A 21,314-nucleotide genomic window follows, 5' to 3' on the forward strand; every position below is an offset into this window, starting at 1 on the left:
GCCGATCGAAAGTTCAAGAACATTGTCGACAGGCAGCGTTAACGGGTGGGTCGCACGTGGTACGTTTTAACAACGTTATTGTACGATGCTTTTGAACGTGGTTTTTTTCTAAAACATATCGCCAAACAGATAAGACAACCGCAGATGTCGTCCGAAGGATTCACAGACGGCTTATCTGGTTGCACTTTATTACACGCACTGATTATGACGGTGCTATAAACCGGAGTTGATTAAAACTCACCGGAAAATGAAAACCAAATAACACTTATATGCGTTGTTGAATATAATTCCATTATACATGTTCAAAATATACATTACCCAGCGGACTTCTAGAAATGTATAAATGAAATAATTAGGTATTTTCAAATTCACTTTCTTATCATTTTGTACCGTTTTATTGGTAGATATGTGCTACCCATTCTTCGATTGAGAGGATTATAAAACAATTTGTTTGGCCAACGTATTGGTAGAAGCTATTACCGAAATATTTTCATACACGTTTTACATTATTTCGAGCTTCTTTTGTAAAATAGTTTTGTTGAAGATTTTATCGCTGATCTACCGACCGACAAGATTTAAAAAATATTCAAAATATCTCTTAGATAATTATATCGACGACCATTGTTAGTACATACCAACACTTTGGGCGGCCCCATCTGCTGACACATAACAAAAAATAATCGTCAAGTTTTCACCAACTAATTATCGTATGAAATATAACAATCATTACAATCCAAAAATTAATAATAATTAGATCGAGGTGCCCAACAATAAACTATAAAAATTATAATAATAACAAGTGTGTCGCGTATATTAGATTATAAATAAGTTTAGAGATTTCATGCCCTTAAAAATTTAAAATATGTATGCATTAATGCCCTAAAGAATATTTTTAGATATGATAGATATAATGATCTGAGATAATTATTTTCTTTTTTTCAGATTTGTTTTTATCTTATATTGAGTTAATGTCAAAAACAAAAAAATTAAAATTATTTTAAAAATAAATTAAATGAATACATTTTTTCTATTTTTAATATAGTACTAATTACCTTGAGTATTAAATTGGACTATAAGATATTTTCTTAAGTTGGAAAATTTGAATGACCGCCTGTTATCAGCGAAAATATTTTTATATTTAGAAAAGAAACGTCTACGGAATTTATTGGTGCAAACTTAAAAAATGGTAGGTCGCTACTGCTACTGTCTGCAGGCAATAAATTAATTTTGTCCATTTAAAATAATCAATATTAATATAGATGAAGAAATAAACCCAAAAAATTTTTTTATAAAATTAAAAAACTTATTCCTTCATATAAATAATTGTTAAATATGCAATTGTAAAATTAAAAAATGGTCAAATATATACTTATAAATAAAAAATGGTCAAATATGGAAAATATGCAACTATACATTTTAAATATAAATTTGTATTGCTATGAAATCAATTTCTATATAACTTAGCTATGTTTTTGATGGTTATTTAAAAACCTGCAAACTCTTAGAGGTCCCGAGCCCTAATTGTAAACAATGAACGACGCCGAGCTTATGCTCGCGTCCGTACCTGAATCGGCCTAGAGTTCGCTTGGTTGCGCCCACGCGACCATGCCTAATGCACGTGCGACGAATCCAGGGCCGACAGATGTCTTCGAAAATTGGAGGAATCAGCGAGCTCCACCACACGTATCGATACTTGCGAACAAATGTTTCACTGCAGCACGGTCGCATGAGACGCACGACAAAACGACGAGTATGGAGCACGCAAAACATCCGGATGTACGAAAACGCGTACCGTTCGAGCCCGGCGCACAGTGATCTGAAATCCAATTTAGGTGGAAAAAAGTACATTTTTAAAGTACATTGATATTAATATTTTATTACAAAAACCCAATATGTATATCCTACATAACATAAATATAGTACCTCAGATAATATTAAGTGTTAGGCGACCAGACCGATAAGAAAATGAAGATTATTTTCATATCTGTTATTATACTGTACCGATTATACTAATTCGAGTTTTGTCGTTCATTTTCACTCGTATTAAAGGTTCGCGCACGCTGCAACGCGGTGGCGGTGGCGGTAACACAAATATCGCGTCCGGACCTATTTTCACCTCCACCGCGATGCGGTATTTTCTTAAAAATCCTAGATTCAACACTGTATATAGTATGACTAATATGTAGTCGTTTATATAATATTATATATATATAAATGGAGCCAAAAATGTATAACATTTCATCAATTGAGAACGGCTGGACCGAATTAGCTCAAATCTTTTTTAATTGTTCGTAATTTCTAGGAGAAGGTTTTTACGAAAAAAAAAATTTTGTTAAAGTACTATTGTTTAATAAATCGTAGGTAGTTTAATTTAATAATTTTTGACCCAGCGATAACTGCGCAATTGAAAATGAATTATTATTAAATTCTTAAAATTATTAAATGAAACTATTAAAAAAACTATTAAAAAACTATTAAAACTATTCAAAAACTATTAATTTTATTTTCGGTATTAAATGAGGGGTATTGCATGAATATTAAACAATAAGATCCCGAAACAGGTGCCAAAACAAACAAGAATGTTAGTTCGAAGCATTATTATGCATATCGGTTGATGATTAGACGCAATCAGGGCAACGTTATTCTACGATGTCGTGAGCTTTGTCAACAATTCATGGTCGACATGTATGTAAAGATAGAGAGCGAACTATTACGATACTTGCGATTCAATCAGAAAAAGCTACGTGCGGAAGATTCTCAAAACAATTGTTAGATATCGGTGATGGGAAAGTTACTACAGATGAAAGGGGATGCAAGGGGATACTCTGCACAATAATTGAATCCCAAGATGCTTTCATTGACCAGATACTTTCCAATGCACATAGACAATACACAAATCATGAGTGGCTGACAGAAAGAGCAATGTTAGCAGCAACAAACGCAGAAAAAACAAAACTTATAATGAGAAATTAGTTATTATTGAAGTTATGTTTCAGACAATATTCTAAAAGTAACTAATATACACAGCGCTCAACAAAAAAATGACGCATTGTGTAACTCAAAAGCCACAATAAAAACCGTATGCGACGATAAGTAAAAATTTTAACCATTTAATGTAATTTTTAATGTAATATTTTTCGTGACATTTATACATTTTCTTCGTGGCTTGTAATATCGAAATCGTAATTACAAACGGTACTGTTTTCGTTTTCGTTTTCGATGCTGGCTATCATTACTCAAATGGAACGTATGTTTATCTGGTCACCATTGAAGACGGGAACCCGAGTATTTGGAAAAATTTTCGAATTAGTTCATAACCGTTTCTGACACCGTCACGAACATATACTTCGTCGATCAAATCGCTCCAGAATTCGAGATGACCGAGGAAAGAAGAGCGATCGCGAGCGACGGACCTTCGCGTTCGACGTCGCCGCCACTGTTGGCCGTGTCCGATGTCGTCGGCATGGACATCGAACGTTCTAGGGCCGATGAAGTTATGTGGGCCATGTACAAGCAGGGATGGAAGGACGCGCATGCCACCGTGATTGCCGCGTTGGCTAGCGTTCCCTCTTCGCCGCCTGTCGATCTGCGCCCCGCGGTCGTCAGATCCGGCCGTAGCCAGATGAGCACCGATTCTGTGGCCTCCGTTTACCGTCAACCGACCGTCGATTCGCGCCCCATGGCTACCGGACCCGTCCGTATAAAGGCACGCGTGTACCGGAACGCGCGGCGCAGGAACGTTTCCACTCGTCCGCCGAAGTTGCAAGAAAAATCGACTGCCTCTACCCCCCGAGTACGTTCGTGTTAGAATATTATTTTTTTTATATTAGTAGTATAAATTGGGGGTTTCTGGCACCACCGCCGCCGCTACCGCCGCTACCACCGCCGCCGTTACCACCGAACATCTATGCCCCTCCCCCCACTACCGCTACCTTAATTGTCTCTCCCCCCCCAATCAATCTAAATGAGTTGACTAGTGTCAAAGTAAACAGGCATACCCCCTCATAATATTATCCTCTCAAGCAACCCGTAATACCTCAAACTTCCCACCCCACTACTACAGACACCGCTGCCCACCCCAACGCAGCGTTCCCAGGAATATTAGCTGACCAATACGTAGAAAGCGATTATATTCATGTATAATTAAAGAAAATTAATTAAAAATTAGCATACCAGCATGAGTACGACAGTAATTAGAAAAAATACAATTAATCACCGGATAAATAAGAATTAAATGAAATAGTCGAATATTGTCGTACTTATTTCAAAATTGAGATAGGTACAGGTATAATTAGAAAAAATACAAACCACCGGATAATTAAGAATTAAATGAAATGGACATGATTTATCGTACTTATTTTAAAATTGAAATAGTCGAATATTGTCGTCAGACGTCAATGTGTCTTTAGTCTCTCATAAATTATAATCAACATCACATACCCATATATTCTTACTCCGTGCTTTCACAGTAGTTAAACTTTACATTATTTTTAATATTTTTAATATACAAAAATGAGCAACTCACCAAACGAAGAATTGTATGATAATCAGTTAGGTGAAATGGTAAGTCTCAATAAGATCAATCGTTAAAATAAAATTTTATCTTTTATCTTTTGAAATATATATTATTTCATAGCTGAGGTTTGATACACCCGAAGTAATTGAACCATTTCAATTCGAGTTGCCTGATAACCAATTAGGAGAAATTTTTGGAGACATGGTGAGTTCGATTAATAACAAAAACATTTTCATTGAAGAATATTTACTTAAATTATATTTAAAATAATTTAGACTCAATTCTTTGATAGTGGCTACGAGTCACTTATATCACCTCGTTTACCGAACTTGATTCGGGTGGAAGAATTAAGTTTATATTCATTGGATTCTTTGGATTCACCTATCATGATTTCCATTGAAGATATCAATTTAGCCGCAGCCTCCCACCCACTACTGCAAAATCATTCCCCCACCACGTTCACTCCGACTCAATATAATGAAAATAATTCTTTTTCTGGTAAGCTAATTTCTCAAAGTACATTATCCCCTTTTGTAACTTATGATAATTTATAGAGAATACGATGAATAATGATCTTCAGGAGGATGATGATTTGTGTAACAAGGCGATGGATGCATATGAACAATCTCAGCGTGTAGCTAACGTCATTCAATTAGCTGATAACGTATACATAGCAAATATTTCACCAGGCTCATCAAAACTTAAATAAAATAATAATACTTATTTGTGTATGTGGGTTAGGGTGTTCCTTAAATTTTTTTTTTTGCATTTTTGTTGGTCTCACCCACTTAATTTGTGTATATGCCTACAAAAACGAACTACAAAAAGTTTTAAGTCAATCTATTAAGGTTAACCCGTGCCGACTTGAATTTGAAATTTGAGTATATTAATTCATTCATAATTTAATGATATATTTTACATTTTCATATATAACTCCTTTAAAATTAGGAAAATTAAAATGTGTTACAGAATATATTTTAAATATAATAAAATTGTCTATAAATTATGTTCTTACATACTTCTTCTTATTTATTATAATTTACAAGATATATTGAATTTTGTGTATAAAAGTACTATTTTCTCAAAATTATATTATGAATTTTTATAAATACACATTGCACATTGTACACAATTACAGAAATCATTAGATTATTTGAACATTAAAAACATCGTTATGTTCAATATTATCGAATTTTTTCTAGATAAGAATGGTATGGATTACGATCTACGAGTCTAATAGATTTTTATTAATAATATCGTGTAGTCGTCTTCGTTACGGTGCATGATATAGTTGAGTACATCGTTTGTTGTTACGTTTTTTTTTTTTTGGTACCTTATTGTTTTGCAAATATGTCTAGAAAATTACGAGCTGATGAACAAATATTTTTGATTGGGTCACCTTCTACCCAAATACTAGGCTCAAAACTCCCGCCTATTGGACAAGTGCTTTCAGTATTTTTTTATAATGTGAGAACAGTAAAACTTAATACGAGAGAAAGTGCTTCGTTAGTCGTTCGTGAATGCAATATTTTTTGGGAAAAAGCTCGAATTCCTGTCCGAGCAGTTTAGCATTGTATTAATAAACTTTTAAATGCGTACGAAGAATGGCGTGCTCTACAAAAAAATTCACAAAAGGTAGGTTCATTTAAATGAAAAGAAACAGAATTCATAAACAAACTGAACAATTTATTTGATATTGCACATGTTAATGCTTTAAATATAATGAAAATTGAAAATGACAAACAGTTTTTAATTAATCAAAGACTTCCTGGTCGAATTGGTTGTCTTGGTAGTATAGACAAAAAGTTACTTGAAAATGAAAACAAAGCAGAAAAACGTAAATATAGTGAAATAGAAAAACTAACAAATCGAAAACTTCAACATTCAAATTATAATGCAACTGAAATTCAAAATCAACTATCTGATATTTCCTTGAGTTCATCGTCGTCATCGTCAGATTTTGAATTCACACAATGCACTTGTATACCAATGACATTAACAGAAGAAAAAAGGGGCCGCACAAATTTCATTTCTCTAAAGCTTGTTGCTGCATTAGATCGATGTAAATTAAGTGTACGGGGCTCAGTTTATATTATTCAAGCAACAGATGAAGCATTGGGTAACAATATTGATATTTTGGTTATAAATAAATCGTCTATACATCGATGTCGTGATGCTTTACGAGTTGAACGTGCCAATAAAATTAAAACCAATTTTCAAAGTTCTATTCCTAGTTATATAACTGTACACTGGGATAGAAAAATATTACCAACGTTAAATGTTAGAGACTCAGGTATTGATAGATTACCGATTGTTTTAACCAGTAAGAATCAAGATTTGTTTATTGGTATCCCAGAGATAGAAAAATCAACGGGAAAAGAATAAGCTAATGCTATATATTATGCATTAGAAAATTGGGGCGTAACAGATATTGTTCAAGCTCTATGCTGTGATACCACCGCTTCAAATACAGGGCGTTTAAATGGTGCATGCGTTTTATTGGAGCAAAAATTGGGAAAAGACTTACTTTACCTACCATGTCGCCACCACATATACGAAATAAGTTTACGTGGCGTTTTTGAAACTGTACTTCCTCATACAACAAGTCCTGATAACCCATTATTCAAAAAGTTTCGAAACAATTGGAATAAAATTGATATTAGAAATATAACTTCTAGTATAGACGACCTTGAGTGTTGCACTGCTTTAGAAGATGTACGAAATAATATTCTCCACTTTTGTTGAGCTATGTTGCAAAATAAATGTTAAAGAGATGACTATAAAGAATTACTTGAGCTATCTATAACATTTTTGAATGGTAATTTGGACAACAAATTTAAAATACGTCCACCTGGAGCAATGCATCAAGATCGCTGGATGAATAGAGCTATTTACTGTTTAAAAATATATATCTTCCGAAATCAATACTCTTTATCAACCTCTGAAAAAAACGCTATTCGTGATATTTACGGGAAAGAAATTGCATGCTCGCTAAATGTAGTAAATGACACAGCGGAAAGAGCAGTTAAACTTATGGAAGATTTTCACGGAACTTTAACCAAAGATGATAAGAAGTCTGAGTTGCTATTACAATGTATACAAGAACACAGAAGACTATATCCTGATTGTAAAAAGGAAACATTGAAAAAACAATTTTAATTAATAAAAATTCATAATATAATTTTGAGAAAATAGTACTTTCATACGCAAAATTCAATATATCTTGTAAATTATAATGAATAAGAAGAAGTATGTAAGAACATAATTTATAGACAATTTTATTATACTTAAAATATATTCTATAACAAATTTTAATTTTCCTAATTGTAAATGAGTTATATATGAAAATGTAAAATATATCATTAAATTATGAATGAATTAATATACTCAAATTTCAAATTCAAGTCGGCACGGGTTAACCTTAATAGATTGACTTAAAACTTTTTGTAGTTCGTTTTTGTAGGCATATACACAAATTAAGTGGGTGAGACCAACAAAAATGCAAAAAAAAAAAAAAAAAGGAACACCCTAATGTGGGTGTCTAAATCTATCAAATAAATGCCAAGTTAAATATAAATTTCGTTATTACTAATACTTATTACTATATTAATGTTAATGAATGAAAAACACATTTGAATACATGCCGCTACAATACGTATCCAGTTTTAAAAATGTTCGTACCAGCTTGAGACAGGTGAGAGTGTAATTAGGAAAAATACAATACAAAAACCAAACCGCCGGATGACAATAAATATGAATCAATTAGCGAGAGTTAGGTATGGGTATAATTATGAATAATAAGAATTTTATATATGGTTTACCGGCCAATGGAAATGCTTTGCCAATTTTTCTGAGATTTTACGGAGTAATTATAAGATCCTATCACACTTGAAATCGAAATGAAATCAATGTGTCCTTTAGTCTTCTACTAGTCGCATGTCCGTCTCTACTCGCTCCGTGTTTTAACTGTTCCTTAGCGATTATCACTACATTTTATTTTACCCTTAGTGTTTTTATTTTTATTTTATTTTTTTAATTTTTATTTTTTTTAACATTTCAATATGTTTAAATGTGAACAGTGTGATAAATATTACAACAGAAAAGATATTTTAGTAAGACATGTCAAAGTTCATAGTGGTACACGATTTACGTGTGGTGAATGTCCTGCTACATTCCGCCATCGCGATTATCTTACAAGACACGTGAAAATCAAACATGGTATGTATTTCAATATTTTACTTTATTAATAATTTTAAATTTAGTTGTTTTTTTTTTTTTTCGACAAATGTTCAATAAAATAAATAATTCAACTATTATTTTGTAAGTTATCAATCGCGTTCAACCACAAGAATAACGTGAATTTAATGAAATTGAAATAGCTCCACAAATTATTGTACCAGACATTCAAGCCGGACCGTCTAACGACCGTTCAGAAGAAACATGGTTTGACGATGGTTATAACGAATTGCTTGATCTTGTTGATTTATGTGAGAATACAGGTAAGATTATTTTTAAATATTATATTCTAGTTTGTGTATAGAGATAGTTAGATAGAATGAATTTCATTTGTAGGTCTCTCAAACTATGTTACGAACGAAAACACGACATATAATAGACGGAATAAAAGGGCACGGCTAGATTTGGTTGGAAAAGCTGTTGAATTTGTTAATGTGGGATCATCTTTTAATAACTATATAACATGGTATTATAAGAAAAACACTAACAATATTATCAATCATTCAGTATTTCTCGATTCAATAAAATCCGAATTGTTAGAATTATTAAAATCATTATCCCTGCCTATCAAATTCAATCTTAAATTGGAAGCTGTATATAATAAACCTAATATTGAAAATTCGTCCGTGAATAGGGCTTTTAAGACCTCGGCGAGGGCGATTTTTAATAATACTAATGTGGAGGAAAGTGTCGATGATATGTTTATCACAATTTTAACTGAGGAGGAAGCTTATCAAGGGAAAGGCAGCGGGTTCACTCTGGAATTGATAGATGGATTATTACTAGGCGTATATAAATATACTCCATTAGGTGCGAGCTCTTTTATTGACTTACCTAAAGATATTCAGAATAAAAAAGCAGTTATTAATCCTCAAAATTCAGATAATCAATGTTTCAAGTGGGCTATACTAGCTAAGCATGTTACAGACGAAAATAAACAACGAGTCGGTCAAAACTATTTTAATCACGAACAAAAATACATATTCACTGGAATATCATATCCCACTTCAATAAACGAAATTAAAATATTTGAAAAGAATAATAATGTTTCAATAAACATATAGGGTCTTAAAAAATCTAAAAAAGATCAACATTTGGTTTTTCCACTACGTGTTGTTGAACAAAAACTAAATCATTTCGATTTATTGTTATTAAAAGATGAAGATAGGTCGCACTATACTTATATTTCAAACTTTTCCCGGCTTGCTCGTGCACAAAAAACTCTGCACAAGGAAAGTGTAATATTTTGTAAAAGGTGTTTTTCATCTTTTGACAGCAGACAAAAAAATAAATTCAATGACCATATCCGAATTTGTGGTGATCATAAACCCATAATTCCAATTATGCCAGCAGAGGGGGCTTCACTAGAATTTGATGCGTGGAGTAAGACCCAACGTTTGCCATTTGTAATATTTGCAGATTTTGAAGCCCTCCTTTTAAAAATTAATAAAAAATGTGGTAAGAATACAACGGCGATCCAATCGCATAAACCAATGAGCTATGGCTTTATGGTTAAAGCTGCAGCAGATGTTCCACTCGAATTACTCGAAAAGTTTAATATTCCACAGACTCCAATCATTTATCGAGGATCTGAGAACTCAGATAACGTTGCAAAACACTTTGTGCAAGCTATTGTGGAGGTTGCACAAAGATTATATAGATTATTGAAAACAACCAATATACCGATAAACATGAGTTATGATGAACGTCGAAAACATATATCTACGACCAAGTGTGATTTATGTAAAATCAACTTCACTTTTTCGAATAACAAGGTTGCACATCACGATCATTTATCGGGTAAATTTTTAAAAAGTTTATGCAACACATGCAATTTGAAATTAAAGACCCAAATATTTGTTCCGTGTTTCTTACATAATTTATCAAAATACGATGCTCATTTTATAGTAACAGAGCTAGGATATGACTCGCATAAAATAAATGTCATTCCTCATAGTGAAGAAAATCTCATTTCTTTCTCGAAATATATTAGCAACGATTTTACAATTAGATTTATAGATTCTTGGCATCCAGCTTGTCTACACTTGCGACAAATCTCAAAACACCAGATCATTCAAAATTCCGTGAAACCGCTAAAGTCTTTTGTCCAATCGATATGCCTCTCGTGACTCGTAATGGTGTTTACCCTTACGAGTATACTAGCAGTTGGTCGAAACTTGACGAGACCACCTTACCACCAAAAACTGAATTTTATAGCTCATTAACGGAGACTTCTATCGAAGAGGATGAATACGAGCATGCTATCAAAGTCTGGAACCATTTCAATTGTCGCTCACTCGGAGAGTATAGCGATCTTTATCTCAAGATCGACATACTTTTACTTGCAGATGTCTTTGAAAATTTTAGAGTTATTTGTATTTCTACATACAAATTAGATCCAGCTCATTATTTTACAGCTCCAGGTTTCAGCTTTGATTGCATGCTAAAATATACATCGATAAAACTAGATCTATTATCAGACTATGATATGCTACTATTGATTGAAAAAGGTGAATATTTTATTTATTTATTTATTTATGATAAATATAAGATTTTCATCTAATTTATTTCTTAGGCATACGAGGTGGACTGACACAAGCTAGTATGAGATATGGCAAGGCAAATAATCACCGAACACCTCATCATGACGAATCTAAATCTAACACACGGATAGTTTATCAGGATTGTGAGTTAAAATATATGTTTATAAATAATTTTAAGTATTATTAATTTTTCTTATTTTAGGTAATAATTTATATGGTTGGGCAATGACCCAATACCTTCCGTATGGTGAATTTAAATGGGTCGAGCCATCGCTAAATGGTTTGAATGACTTGAACGATACTTCCGAAATAGGCCGTATATATGAAGTGGATATATCATATCCTCAACATTTGCATGATGAACATAATGACTTGCCGTTTTTGCCCTATAACGGTATACCACATCTATCTATCTAACCGCGGCGGCGGCGGTGGCGGCGGTGGTGCCAGAAACCCCCAATTTATACTACTATTACTCATTTTTTTATTTTTTTTTTTTTTTTATAACGCTATATTTTCATTTGAAACATTATCAAAATTATTAAAACCGTGCGACTTCTATTTTCAAAATGAAATGTTTACTCGCATATACTAAGTAACGCGAACGTGTATGATCATGTAGTTTTCTATTCAACAATCGTAACATATTTTTCACTGTTCTAAAAAGTGATATGTGTGATAAAAATCGTTTCCAAAATGTTACAACAGTACAAATGGTAGTCACTTATAAGATTGTTTGGAAAAATGTACGAGTATTATACATCTGATTAAAATTGTAATTTAACAGATATTATCCGACGACGAGATGGCGACGCAGGAAAAGTGCCGCGATTGGGTGAACAGTTTACAGGAATGCGAGGAATATGGACCGGAGGACATTGTACGTATTAATATAATAATATTATTCTTACATCCCTAAGCGAAGTCGATTTCATTTCATTTGATTTTGAGTCTATAACATGAGCGTCTGTGATTTTCATGACGAAAAATGTGTACAAAAAAAATATATAGTATATGTATATAAAAAAAAAAAATACATTTTGCTTTTCAATTTTGAATTAGATTTGTCCCGATTCCGACTTTGGTTCGTCCTCAATCATGTCCATGACCAGCGTAGAAAAAAAAGACGCTTTGTTGCGACCGTCGCCGGTAAATATACTTAACATTTGTACAGAATAGTGGATTAATATGATACTGCTCGAATTATATTAGCATTGTTCTTTAAATGTCAATTTGTTCAAAAAGTATATACGGCTAAATACTTGCCGGTAACTCACGGAATCTTCTCCGTGTCTGGATTTATTAATTTATTTTATTTTCTACTATAAGAATGTTTGAAAAAATTTTATTAATTTTTTTTCTTTTAATTTAATTTTTTTTTTTCTTTTATAGTCACCATGTTTCCAGAATTTCACGACTGCGGAAATTGTCGAATACAAAATAGCTTGGACCAACATTCCTCTATAAACAATTGAATCATAATTTATTGATTTTCATACAATAAATACACCGAACAATATCAAAGTTAACCAACTGAATTTATTAATCTATATATATATATATAAATGGAGCCATAAATGTATAACATTTCATCAATTGAGAACGGCTGGACCGAATTGGCTCAAATTTTTTTTTAATTGTTCGCAATTGCTAGGAGAAGGTTTTTACGAAAAAAAAATTTTGTAAAAGTACTATTGTTTAATAAATCGTAGTTTAATTTAATAATTTTTGACCCGGTCAATAACTGCGCAATTGAAAATTAATTATTAAATGAAACTATGTATTAAAAAAAACTATTAAAAACTATTTAAAAACTATTAATTTTATTTTCGGTATTAAATGACGGGTATTGCATAAATATTAAACAACAAGATCCCGCGACAGGTGCCAAAACAAACAAGAATGTTAGTTCGAAGGATTATTATGCACATCGGTTGATGATTAGACGCAATCAGGACGTTATTCTACTATGTCATGAGCTTTCTCAACAATTCATGGTCGGCATGCATGTAAAGATAGAGAGCGAATGATTTCGATACTTGCGATTCAATAAAAAAAAGCTGCGTGCGAAAGATTCTCAAAACAATTGTTAGATATCGGTGATGGAAAGTTACTACAGATGAAACGGAATGCATAAAATTAACTACCGATTTCTACACAATCATTTATTCGCAAGATGTTTTCATTGACCAGATAATTCTCAATGTACACAGACAATACACTAATCATGAGTGGCTGGTAGAAAGAGCGATTTTAATAACAAAAAATTTGGACGTTAACGAATTGAATTTCAAGATACAATATTTGTTACCAGGAGATTTGGTGTCATACAAATCTATTGATACAGTTTGCGATACTACTGAAGCTGTAAATTATCTAACAGAGTTTTTAAACTCATTGGATTTACCAGGTAAGCCACCACATAATTTACAACTGAAGGTTGGATCTCCGGTTATTTTGCTTCGTAATTTGAACCCACCAATGTTGTGCAACGGCACGCGATTAGTCATTAAAAAATTAATGAAATATGTTATCGAAGCCATCGTTTTAAATGGCAAATTCCAATGTGAAAATATATTATTACCGCGAATCCCTATTATACCCACAGATGTGCCAATACAATTTAAACGCCTTCAATATCCAATTAGATTGGCATTTGCAATGACTATCAATAAGTCTCAAGGCCAAACGATGTCTGTCTGTGGCTTAGATTTGAGCACATCATGTTTTTCACACGAGCAATTATACGTGGCGTGTTCTCGAACCATCCAGTTTGTTTTTGTTTGGGAAAGATGGGATTACAAAAAATATTGTACACTCTGTTGCATTAAGAGATTGATATTGTTTTTTACTAATATTGTCATAATTAGCGATGTATATAATTTTAAAGGATCAGTTTTAATAAATTATTAAAAAAATAAATGTTTGATGTTTTTTCATTTTTATATTCCGTCACCGTTCACAGCACTCCATACCTCTTCTACTTATATACCATATCCTTTCACAGTTATATTAAATTAGTTACTTTTTTTTCTAGTAAAATATTCTCTAGAAATAATTTATATGACAAAACGACGTTTGTCGGGTCAGCTAGTATATATATATTAATATGTACTATGAACCATAGTATATCCTCATGTAGTTACTACTTACTTCTATAGTACTACTGTACTCAGATAAGGTATTGAATATTGTTAATTTATAAAATGCATACATTAAGGGGTCTCGCTATGGCATTTATTTAAGGAGCAAAAAGGAGCCAAAAATAGGCAATTCTAATCTTGTTGTCGCCAACCGAGATCTACGTGTTAGTCGTAAATTGTTATTAGTGTGTGTGTGTGTGTGGTGACAATTCGGGTACCACTTCCTTCCGCACCATCACCCAGGTAGACGGTCTTCGTAATCGTTATCGCAATATATATCATATTTGTTGAATTATAGCTATTGGAATTTAGGTATAAAATAATATAAATAATAAAACAAATAGCTGTAAATATTCTGCAGTGTAAAGTAATTTGTACTATTTTTGTATAGGTATTCAAATTTAGTCATCATATCAATAGGAAAAAAATCATATATTATGTATTACCTACAGACCACAGATTATAATATTATATTATATATAATCTGTGTATAGACTGTACAGTAATAATATAATAGCTTTTTTAACCATTTTTATGCTTTTTATAGGTATTTTAAATTTAGATAAAATAACAATCAATACTTAATATTTTGTATAGGGATTCCCGCTTAAAAAGTTGCCTTTTTGCTTGTCTCCCGCCTATTTTTTTATTAGAATAGTGATATAGCAACTTACGTAGTTTTAGTAAATGCCTTTACATTTCCTTTATTTTTTTTTTCTGTGGTATAACGGATTTCTATACTTAAGTATATACTTACTATTCATATTATAGATTGTACTTCACAATTTATTAATTTATAAAAACCACACGGACAAAACTTCACTAAAAAGTAAAACAATATTAGTTTTTATAAATTCAAATTATCATACAGTGACGACTGTTACGTTGGACGATTGTCTAATAATTGAATCTTTTAAATCATTGATAATATAAACGATAATTATTAATTTTTTAGAATTGTATTTTGAATGCCTGGGCATAGCCTACAGTTCACAGTAAAATACGAAGTACTACAAATTACAAAATATCTAATAATAATATCCTTATCTACGGTTCGCTTGTGCCGCATCGGTTGCATAGAGTATGATCATATGATCATATATATACTATATATATGATCATATGATCATATATATACTATATATCATTATGATCGCTTGTCGGTAACGCGATGGTTGATGCAGCTGGGGGTAACTTTACGCACTCGCAGACACATGTTCAAAACAAATGAACAGTGAAAATTTCACCCTGAAGACACGTTTTTACTTTTAACAGTACGTTCCTATAAATACTCCGATTTAAGTTCTGAAAAAACTTATAGATTCTTAATAACATTTCCAAGGCATCGCTCGTGATACAATTTAAAAAATATTTTTAATTATTTAATTATTTCTATATTAATGTTATAATTTTTTAAGTTTTGCAATCATTTAAAAAATAATATTGACAATAAAAATTCAAAATGTATTCCGACCGATGCATCAATCAAGTATTGAAAAATCTAAATCTATTTTCAAAACTTATGTCGAATGACGCATTCTAGAGTACGGTAAAATTTAGAATGTGTTATTTTCAATCCAAAACTGGCCGGTGTAGAGGCCCCTTCAATCAAATTATAAAATTTTATATCATTATATATAATGTATTTAAACTATAATTTATATAGACTAAAATATGTTAGATTACATGTTACAATATTATAATTTTTTTAGTTAATTTGATATTATATTTTTATAATCTAAATACTGTGTTTGTAATTTTACACAGTGGTATATTATATTAGACTATTAAATAGTAAGAAAATAGTAAGAAATTTTCTTCTAAATACTTGGTTTATTTGGGTGTAATCGTATTCATATCAAAATCATTAACATTAACTAACTTATAATGCTCAGTCGATACTAAACATGAATTAATTTATTATGTACCGAACTGTTTACAAAATTTAGTTTTTAAAGTTCTATAAAACAATTAAGATAGTATTTGTAATATCAAATATGTGATAGGTTATGCGTTTTGACTTGGATGGTTTATTTTTTCCCGGGAGTTAAATTTCAGAGGAGACCGATCAACAATATTATAAGCTGTTGTGTGTAAATTAATAGACTACTTATACTCCAACTGCAGTTATCAATGTTAATTGAAAATAATATAAGTAAAGGACCACATAATATCTAAATATATATATATATATATATACATAAAATGTTTCTATTACAAATCGTAATACTTAATTTATATTATATTAAATAAATTATTCTAATTTTATAAATAATTAATTATTTAACTTAAATTAAATATACGTACGTTTATTAATTTCATAAATGTTCATGAAAATATTTGCAATGCAGTGTGCCCGTGTGCACCGTCGCAGTCATCGCCACCATTACCGCTACCGCCGCTGTGTGCGTAGGCTAGCGATATCCGTTACCGTCACCGCCATCGCCACCCCGGTAGTGAGCGCGAATCTTAAATTAGTTATATTTTATATTTTTACTTATTTTCGTTTGGGAAATGGATTTCAAAAACCAAGGTAAGTGTTCAATAACTATAGCTAATATATTTTTTTTAAGATGTTAGGCATGAAATATAGTTGGAAAAATAGTAAAAAAAAAAGGTAATATTATATTTTAGCCATGGCGGGTGCGGCGCAGCTGACGCTTGTGCCTGGAGTGATGCCGGAGAAGAAAACAGACCGGCGATCATCACATCGCGATAACGCACCGATGAAAAGTTCGAGAATATTCTCGATCGGCATCGTTGTCCAGTGGACCGGTCCAAAATATAATTACACCGCGCCCGTCTCTTCTTTTGGTACGACGCGAACGCCATCGTCAAGTTTACAACGGACCACCGATGTCCGTGAATCATTTCCTTCAAATCTCAACCAAAACTTTTACAATGATAGTCCTGGCATAATGAAATGACTTCCGGCTTTAGTTTCAGAAGTCCAGACGGATGTATATGTCAAGTTAAATAGTATATCAACATTGATAATTATCCAAATTAGCCGCCAAAAATAAATTAAAATCTTAAGACAGAATACAGAAGTATAATTATTGACAGGTACCTAACAAACCTAACAAAGTATTATAACATTTTAGTATAAAGAATTAATATATATATATATTATTATAATTAATACATTTTATTTAAAATTGCATGTGCGATTTCGTTAAAAAAAATATGAAAAATTAATGAATATAATTAAATGATAGACTTTTTTTTGGTGAATTAATTTTAAAATATAAAAATATGAATAATGGTACAGGCATACATATATGTACGCCCTTACGATCAATATCACATGGGGGATCATATAAATAATGTTATACACTGTATAAAATAATATACAGTATACTCACGATTATCCGCGGAACAGGATGGCAGGAAATCCACGGGTAAGCGAATTCCGCGGATAAACCACAAAATTAAAATTACGAAAATATTTCATATAAAATTGATATACGCTTTATTAGTGATGAAATGCAATTAATGTACAACCCGCGTTATCGCGTAATCGACTATCACAACCCAATTAAACCGATAATGATGTACAATGTACATTCGAGGGTCTAATATTATAGGAAAAATAACAACCAAAATTGCGTTATTTTGATTATTAGTTTTTAATATAAAACGACGTATCTCCTATGATACTGATAGACGTATCAACAATTACTATAATGTGTTAAATGTATTGTATTAAACAAACGTATTGTACTTTACGTCGATATCGAGTAATCACATATCAGTTATCACAACCCAATTAAACCGATAATGATGTATAATGTAAAGATATATATATATATATATTTTGTATACATAAAGATATGTAGAAAATCCCGCCGAAGACAACGAATAATCCGCAACGTGGATAGTAAGCTCGCGGATAATCGAAAGTACACTGTATATCATTAATATTTATTGGCACCAGTAATTTCAACAACTAAAAGACCGTAGGGTAGAGCAAATACGCAAGCGAATATTGATTTGTAGAATACGTGAAAGGTATTTGTGCCAAAAGCAGATATCGCGAGGCCAACCATTCTATATGCAATGAATATTCCAGGGTTGGGCACATAGTAACAATTAGTTGATAACAACTAAAACACAAATCGCACATCGTTAGCAAAATAGGTACTGTATTGGCAAAGATGGGAAAACTACGAAGAGTTCACACAAGGCCGGGGTATTAATTATAAAATATACATTTACGTAAAACATAATTCAAACCATATCCGGGTCAAGCGTATTAATTTCTTGAAATGACCATAGTCTCTTACACAAGAACGGGGTATATATGGTAGTACCGAACAGACCAATATTCAGATGTGTTATAGTCCGATCATAGCAAGCACGTTAACGCCAGTTAACTTTCTAAATAAATTATATGTTTTGGACTTAAAATAGAGTTTAACTTAAATTGAGTTATTATTTGAAACATCATATCACTCTTCCTAACCTCAGAACTGTTGAACTGACGGCATGTAATAATATATTATAATAGTTGATAATAAAGGGTAATACATTTTTGATGTAAAATACCTTTTAAATATATACCCGATTCGAGCGCATCGAGAGGTAAATTTTTTAAATATACTAATAAAAATGTTTAGCCGCTCAAATCTTCTCCCTCCGAGCGTAAATACTCCCGGCCCACCCCTAAATGTAAATGTTGATATTCAGAAGCTATTTAATTATATTTAGCATATAAATAGATAAGGAAAATAAAGACTTCAAATAAAATGTAATCTTTCGCTTGTATCCATTTTAAAGTTTTCGATGAAATAAAAGAATTGACGTGTTAAGTAATTTCGGTATGGGCGTCACTAGAGTCCAAATTTTGAGGTAACAAAGTTGATTTTTAGAAAGTGAAAAAATAATTGTTTATAGGTTTAATACGATAACTGGCTAATCTCTTCTTCATTAATTTTGGTACGACACTTGTACACACCGCCTTATCGTCCGTATTTGTTACAAAATATAATTGTTTTGGATACAATCACAATAATAGATGGTCTATGTTCGTACACACTTGAATAATAAACATCGAATATATTTTTTAAAACCTATGACTTTTTTTTGGGGGGTAACAAAAACATACCCTTGCTACACCACAAACATTTCTGGGGTAGCGAAGATATTCCTCAATACCCCTTAGTGACGCCTATGTATTTCGGTATATCGAATTTCCACACGTCGAATTTTTCTATAAATCGAAGTCATTATCCGGTACCCATCGCCTATTACGATTCACTAACTCGAATATATGACAGATTAGATAAAGTATAAAATGCTCAGGCTATAAAATATAAGATAAATGACAGAGCTTGTACACACTACGTTGAAATAACGTTGATATTTAATTATAGATTAACTAGTGTTGGATAACGGTGATAAAGTTACACGGACTTATATTAATTGAAATTAATTTCGAGCGGCTTTTCTGAAAAATACCTAGTTGGAGACACTTATAATGCGGTTGCTCCTGAGCGGAGAAATCTATATTACATATTCGACCTTGTGCGAGTGTGTACGATGTGGTGCGTATACGATTTCCCAGGAATCGAATATCTAAAAGAATATTAGTTTGGTTGTGTTCACGTTACGTTTAAAGATATATATGTATATATCTTTAACAGGGACGGCGCGAGGGGGTGGGAAATAGAGGCAGTTGCCCAGGGCCCCGCGCCTTAAATTATAATTAAGGCCCCGCGGTTCTGATTTAACTGAACATAAAATATTTTATTAATATAAATTATAAGACCCAACATTTATTTTGCCCAAGGCCTCACAAACTCTAGTACCGTCACTGATCTTTAGGCCCTCCGCGCACTACGCGATTCACACGCAACGCAATTCTTTCCACGTGCGATATCCTAGCAAAATGAATGGGGATCCACTAACACCGCAATTTGATAATGACGCGATTACGACGCGACTACGACGCGAGCGATAGACGACACGCGCGACCCACAGTACTAGTCGCCAGGCTATCGTATCGCGCGAATTGCATACGATTTCATTTTAATATTTTATTATTTTGATTTGTATCATAAATTATTATGGAGGTGTTCAATATAAAATTCGTTGGTGAGGTTGAAAAATACCCACCCTTATATAATTATACCATTCCCGACTACTGTAGGAATGATTTGGTGGACAAGGCATGGCAAGCTGTATCAATGGAAGTCAAATTACCTGGTAAGTATTTTATTTTATACGTGGTTCCTAAATTTGTTCGTGTATTTTAAATGATATATGGTATACCAATTATTTTAATACGTTGTAATATGTATATTTTATGTACTCGAATTACCTATTATTTATATTTATATTACATTGTTACCATATGTTTTTAACACGTTGAGTGCCGCGATTGATACGTGGTATTTTAATAATGATAATAATATTAATTATATAACAATATTAATAATTTAATACAAGTCATGCGATTGACACTGCACGATCGACTGATTATCGTTTTGTGTTGGTGGACCTAAAATCGCGCAAATCGTTCAAATCGCGTATGTCACACATATCGCATTTCAATCGTGTCGCGTGTGAATCGCGTAGTGTGCGGAGGCCCTTAATCGTGGTTTAGAATAATGAAGTTCCGAGTTATGAAGGTGATAAAGAAAATTATGATGATATGTTATCAGTCGGTGGATAAGCATAATTCTAGTTATGTAAGAGCCCGTTCACACGATCCCGAATCGGCGGTTTTGCCGTATCGTTGATCTTATCGTTTAAGCCAGTGTCAATGTAATTTAAATGCATATATTCAGACGATACGGCATTGTACTGTATTCGGTAAAATTACCGATTAGGTCGATTTTGTCATTCGGTTTGTCTCTGCAAATTGTTTTTCGG

The 21,314-nt window shown here is 32.2% G+C and overlaps 2 protein-coding genes and 1 pseudogene across 3 annotated transcripts; all 3 read left to right on the plus strand.

Annotated features, from left to right (window-relative positions):
• The first annotated feature begins 8,577 nt into the window (after positions 1 to 8,577).
• On the plus strand, positions 8,578 to 10,840 carry LOC112691189 (annotated as a pseudogene).
• Positions 10,841 to 10,868: 28 nt separating this feature from the next.
• On the plus strand, positions 10,869 to 11,712 carry LOC112691190. Its single transcript, XM_025565344.1, has 3 exons — positions 10,869 to 11,262; positions 11,328 to 11,438; positions 11,498 to 11,712. Exons 1-3 carry the CDS (start codon positions 10,869 to 10,871, stop codon positions 11,710 to 11,712), a joined length of 720 nt encoding a protein of 239 aa, XP_025421129.1.
• A 5,039-nt stretch (positions 11,713 to 16,751) lies between these two features.
• LOC112691167 lies at positions 16,752 to 17,481 on the plus strand. Of its 2 annotated transcripts, XM_025565324.1 has the most exons (3): positions 16,752 to 16,971; positions 17,073 to 17,252; positions 17,379 to 17,481. In XM_025565324.1, exons 1-3 carry the CDS (start codon positions 16,953 to 16,955, stop codon positions 17,459 to 17,461), a joined length of 282 nt encoding a protein of 93 aa, XP_025421109.1. In that variant the 5' UTR covers positions 16,752 to 16,952; the 3' UTR covers positions 17,462 to 17,481. The 2 variants fall into 2 exon arrangements, with proteins under 2 accessions (XP_025421109.1, XP_025421108.1); XM_025565323.1 differs by having other exon boundaries at positions 17,073 to 17,481.
• Positions 17,482 to 21,314: the final 3,833 nt, after the last annotated feature.

Source organism: Sipha flava, unplaced genomic scaffold, assembly GCF_003268045.1.
Source record: "Sipha flava isolate LNK unplaced genomic scaffold, YSA_version1 572_pilon_pilon, whole genome shotgun sequence".
Lineage (NCBI taxonomy): Eukaryota > Metazoa > Arthropoda > Insecta > Hemiptera > Aphididae > Sipha > Sipha flava.

Coding starts and splice junctions, on each gene's coding strand:
- LOC112691190 (XM_025565344.1), top strand. CDS start 10,869: ATGCCTCTCGTGACTCGTAATGGTGTTTACCCTTACGAGTATACTAGC. Junction 11,263..11,327: donor GCTACTATTGATTGAAAAAG/GTGAATATTTTA, acceptor TTTATTTCTTAG/GCATACGAGGTGGACTGACA. Junction 11,439..11,497: donor ACGGATAGTTTATCAGGATT/GTGAGTTAAAAT, acceptor TTCTTATTTTAG/GTAATAATTTATATGGTTGG.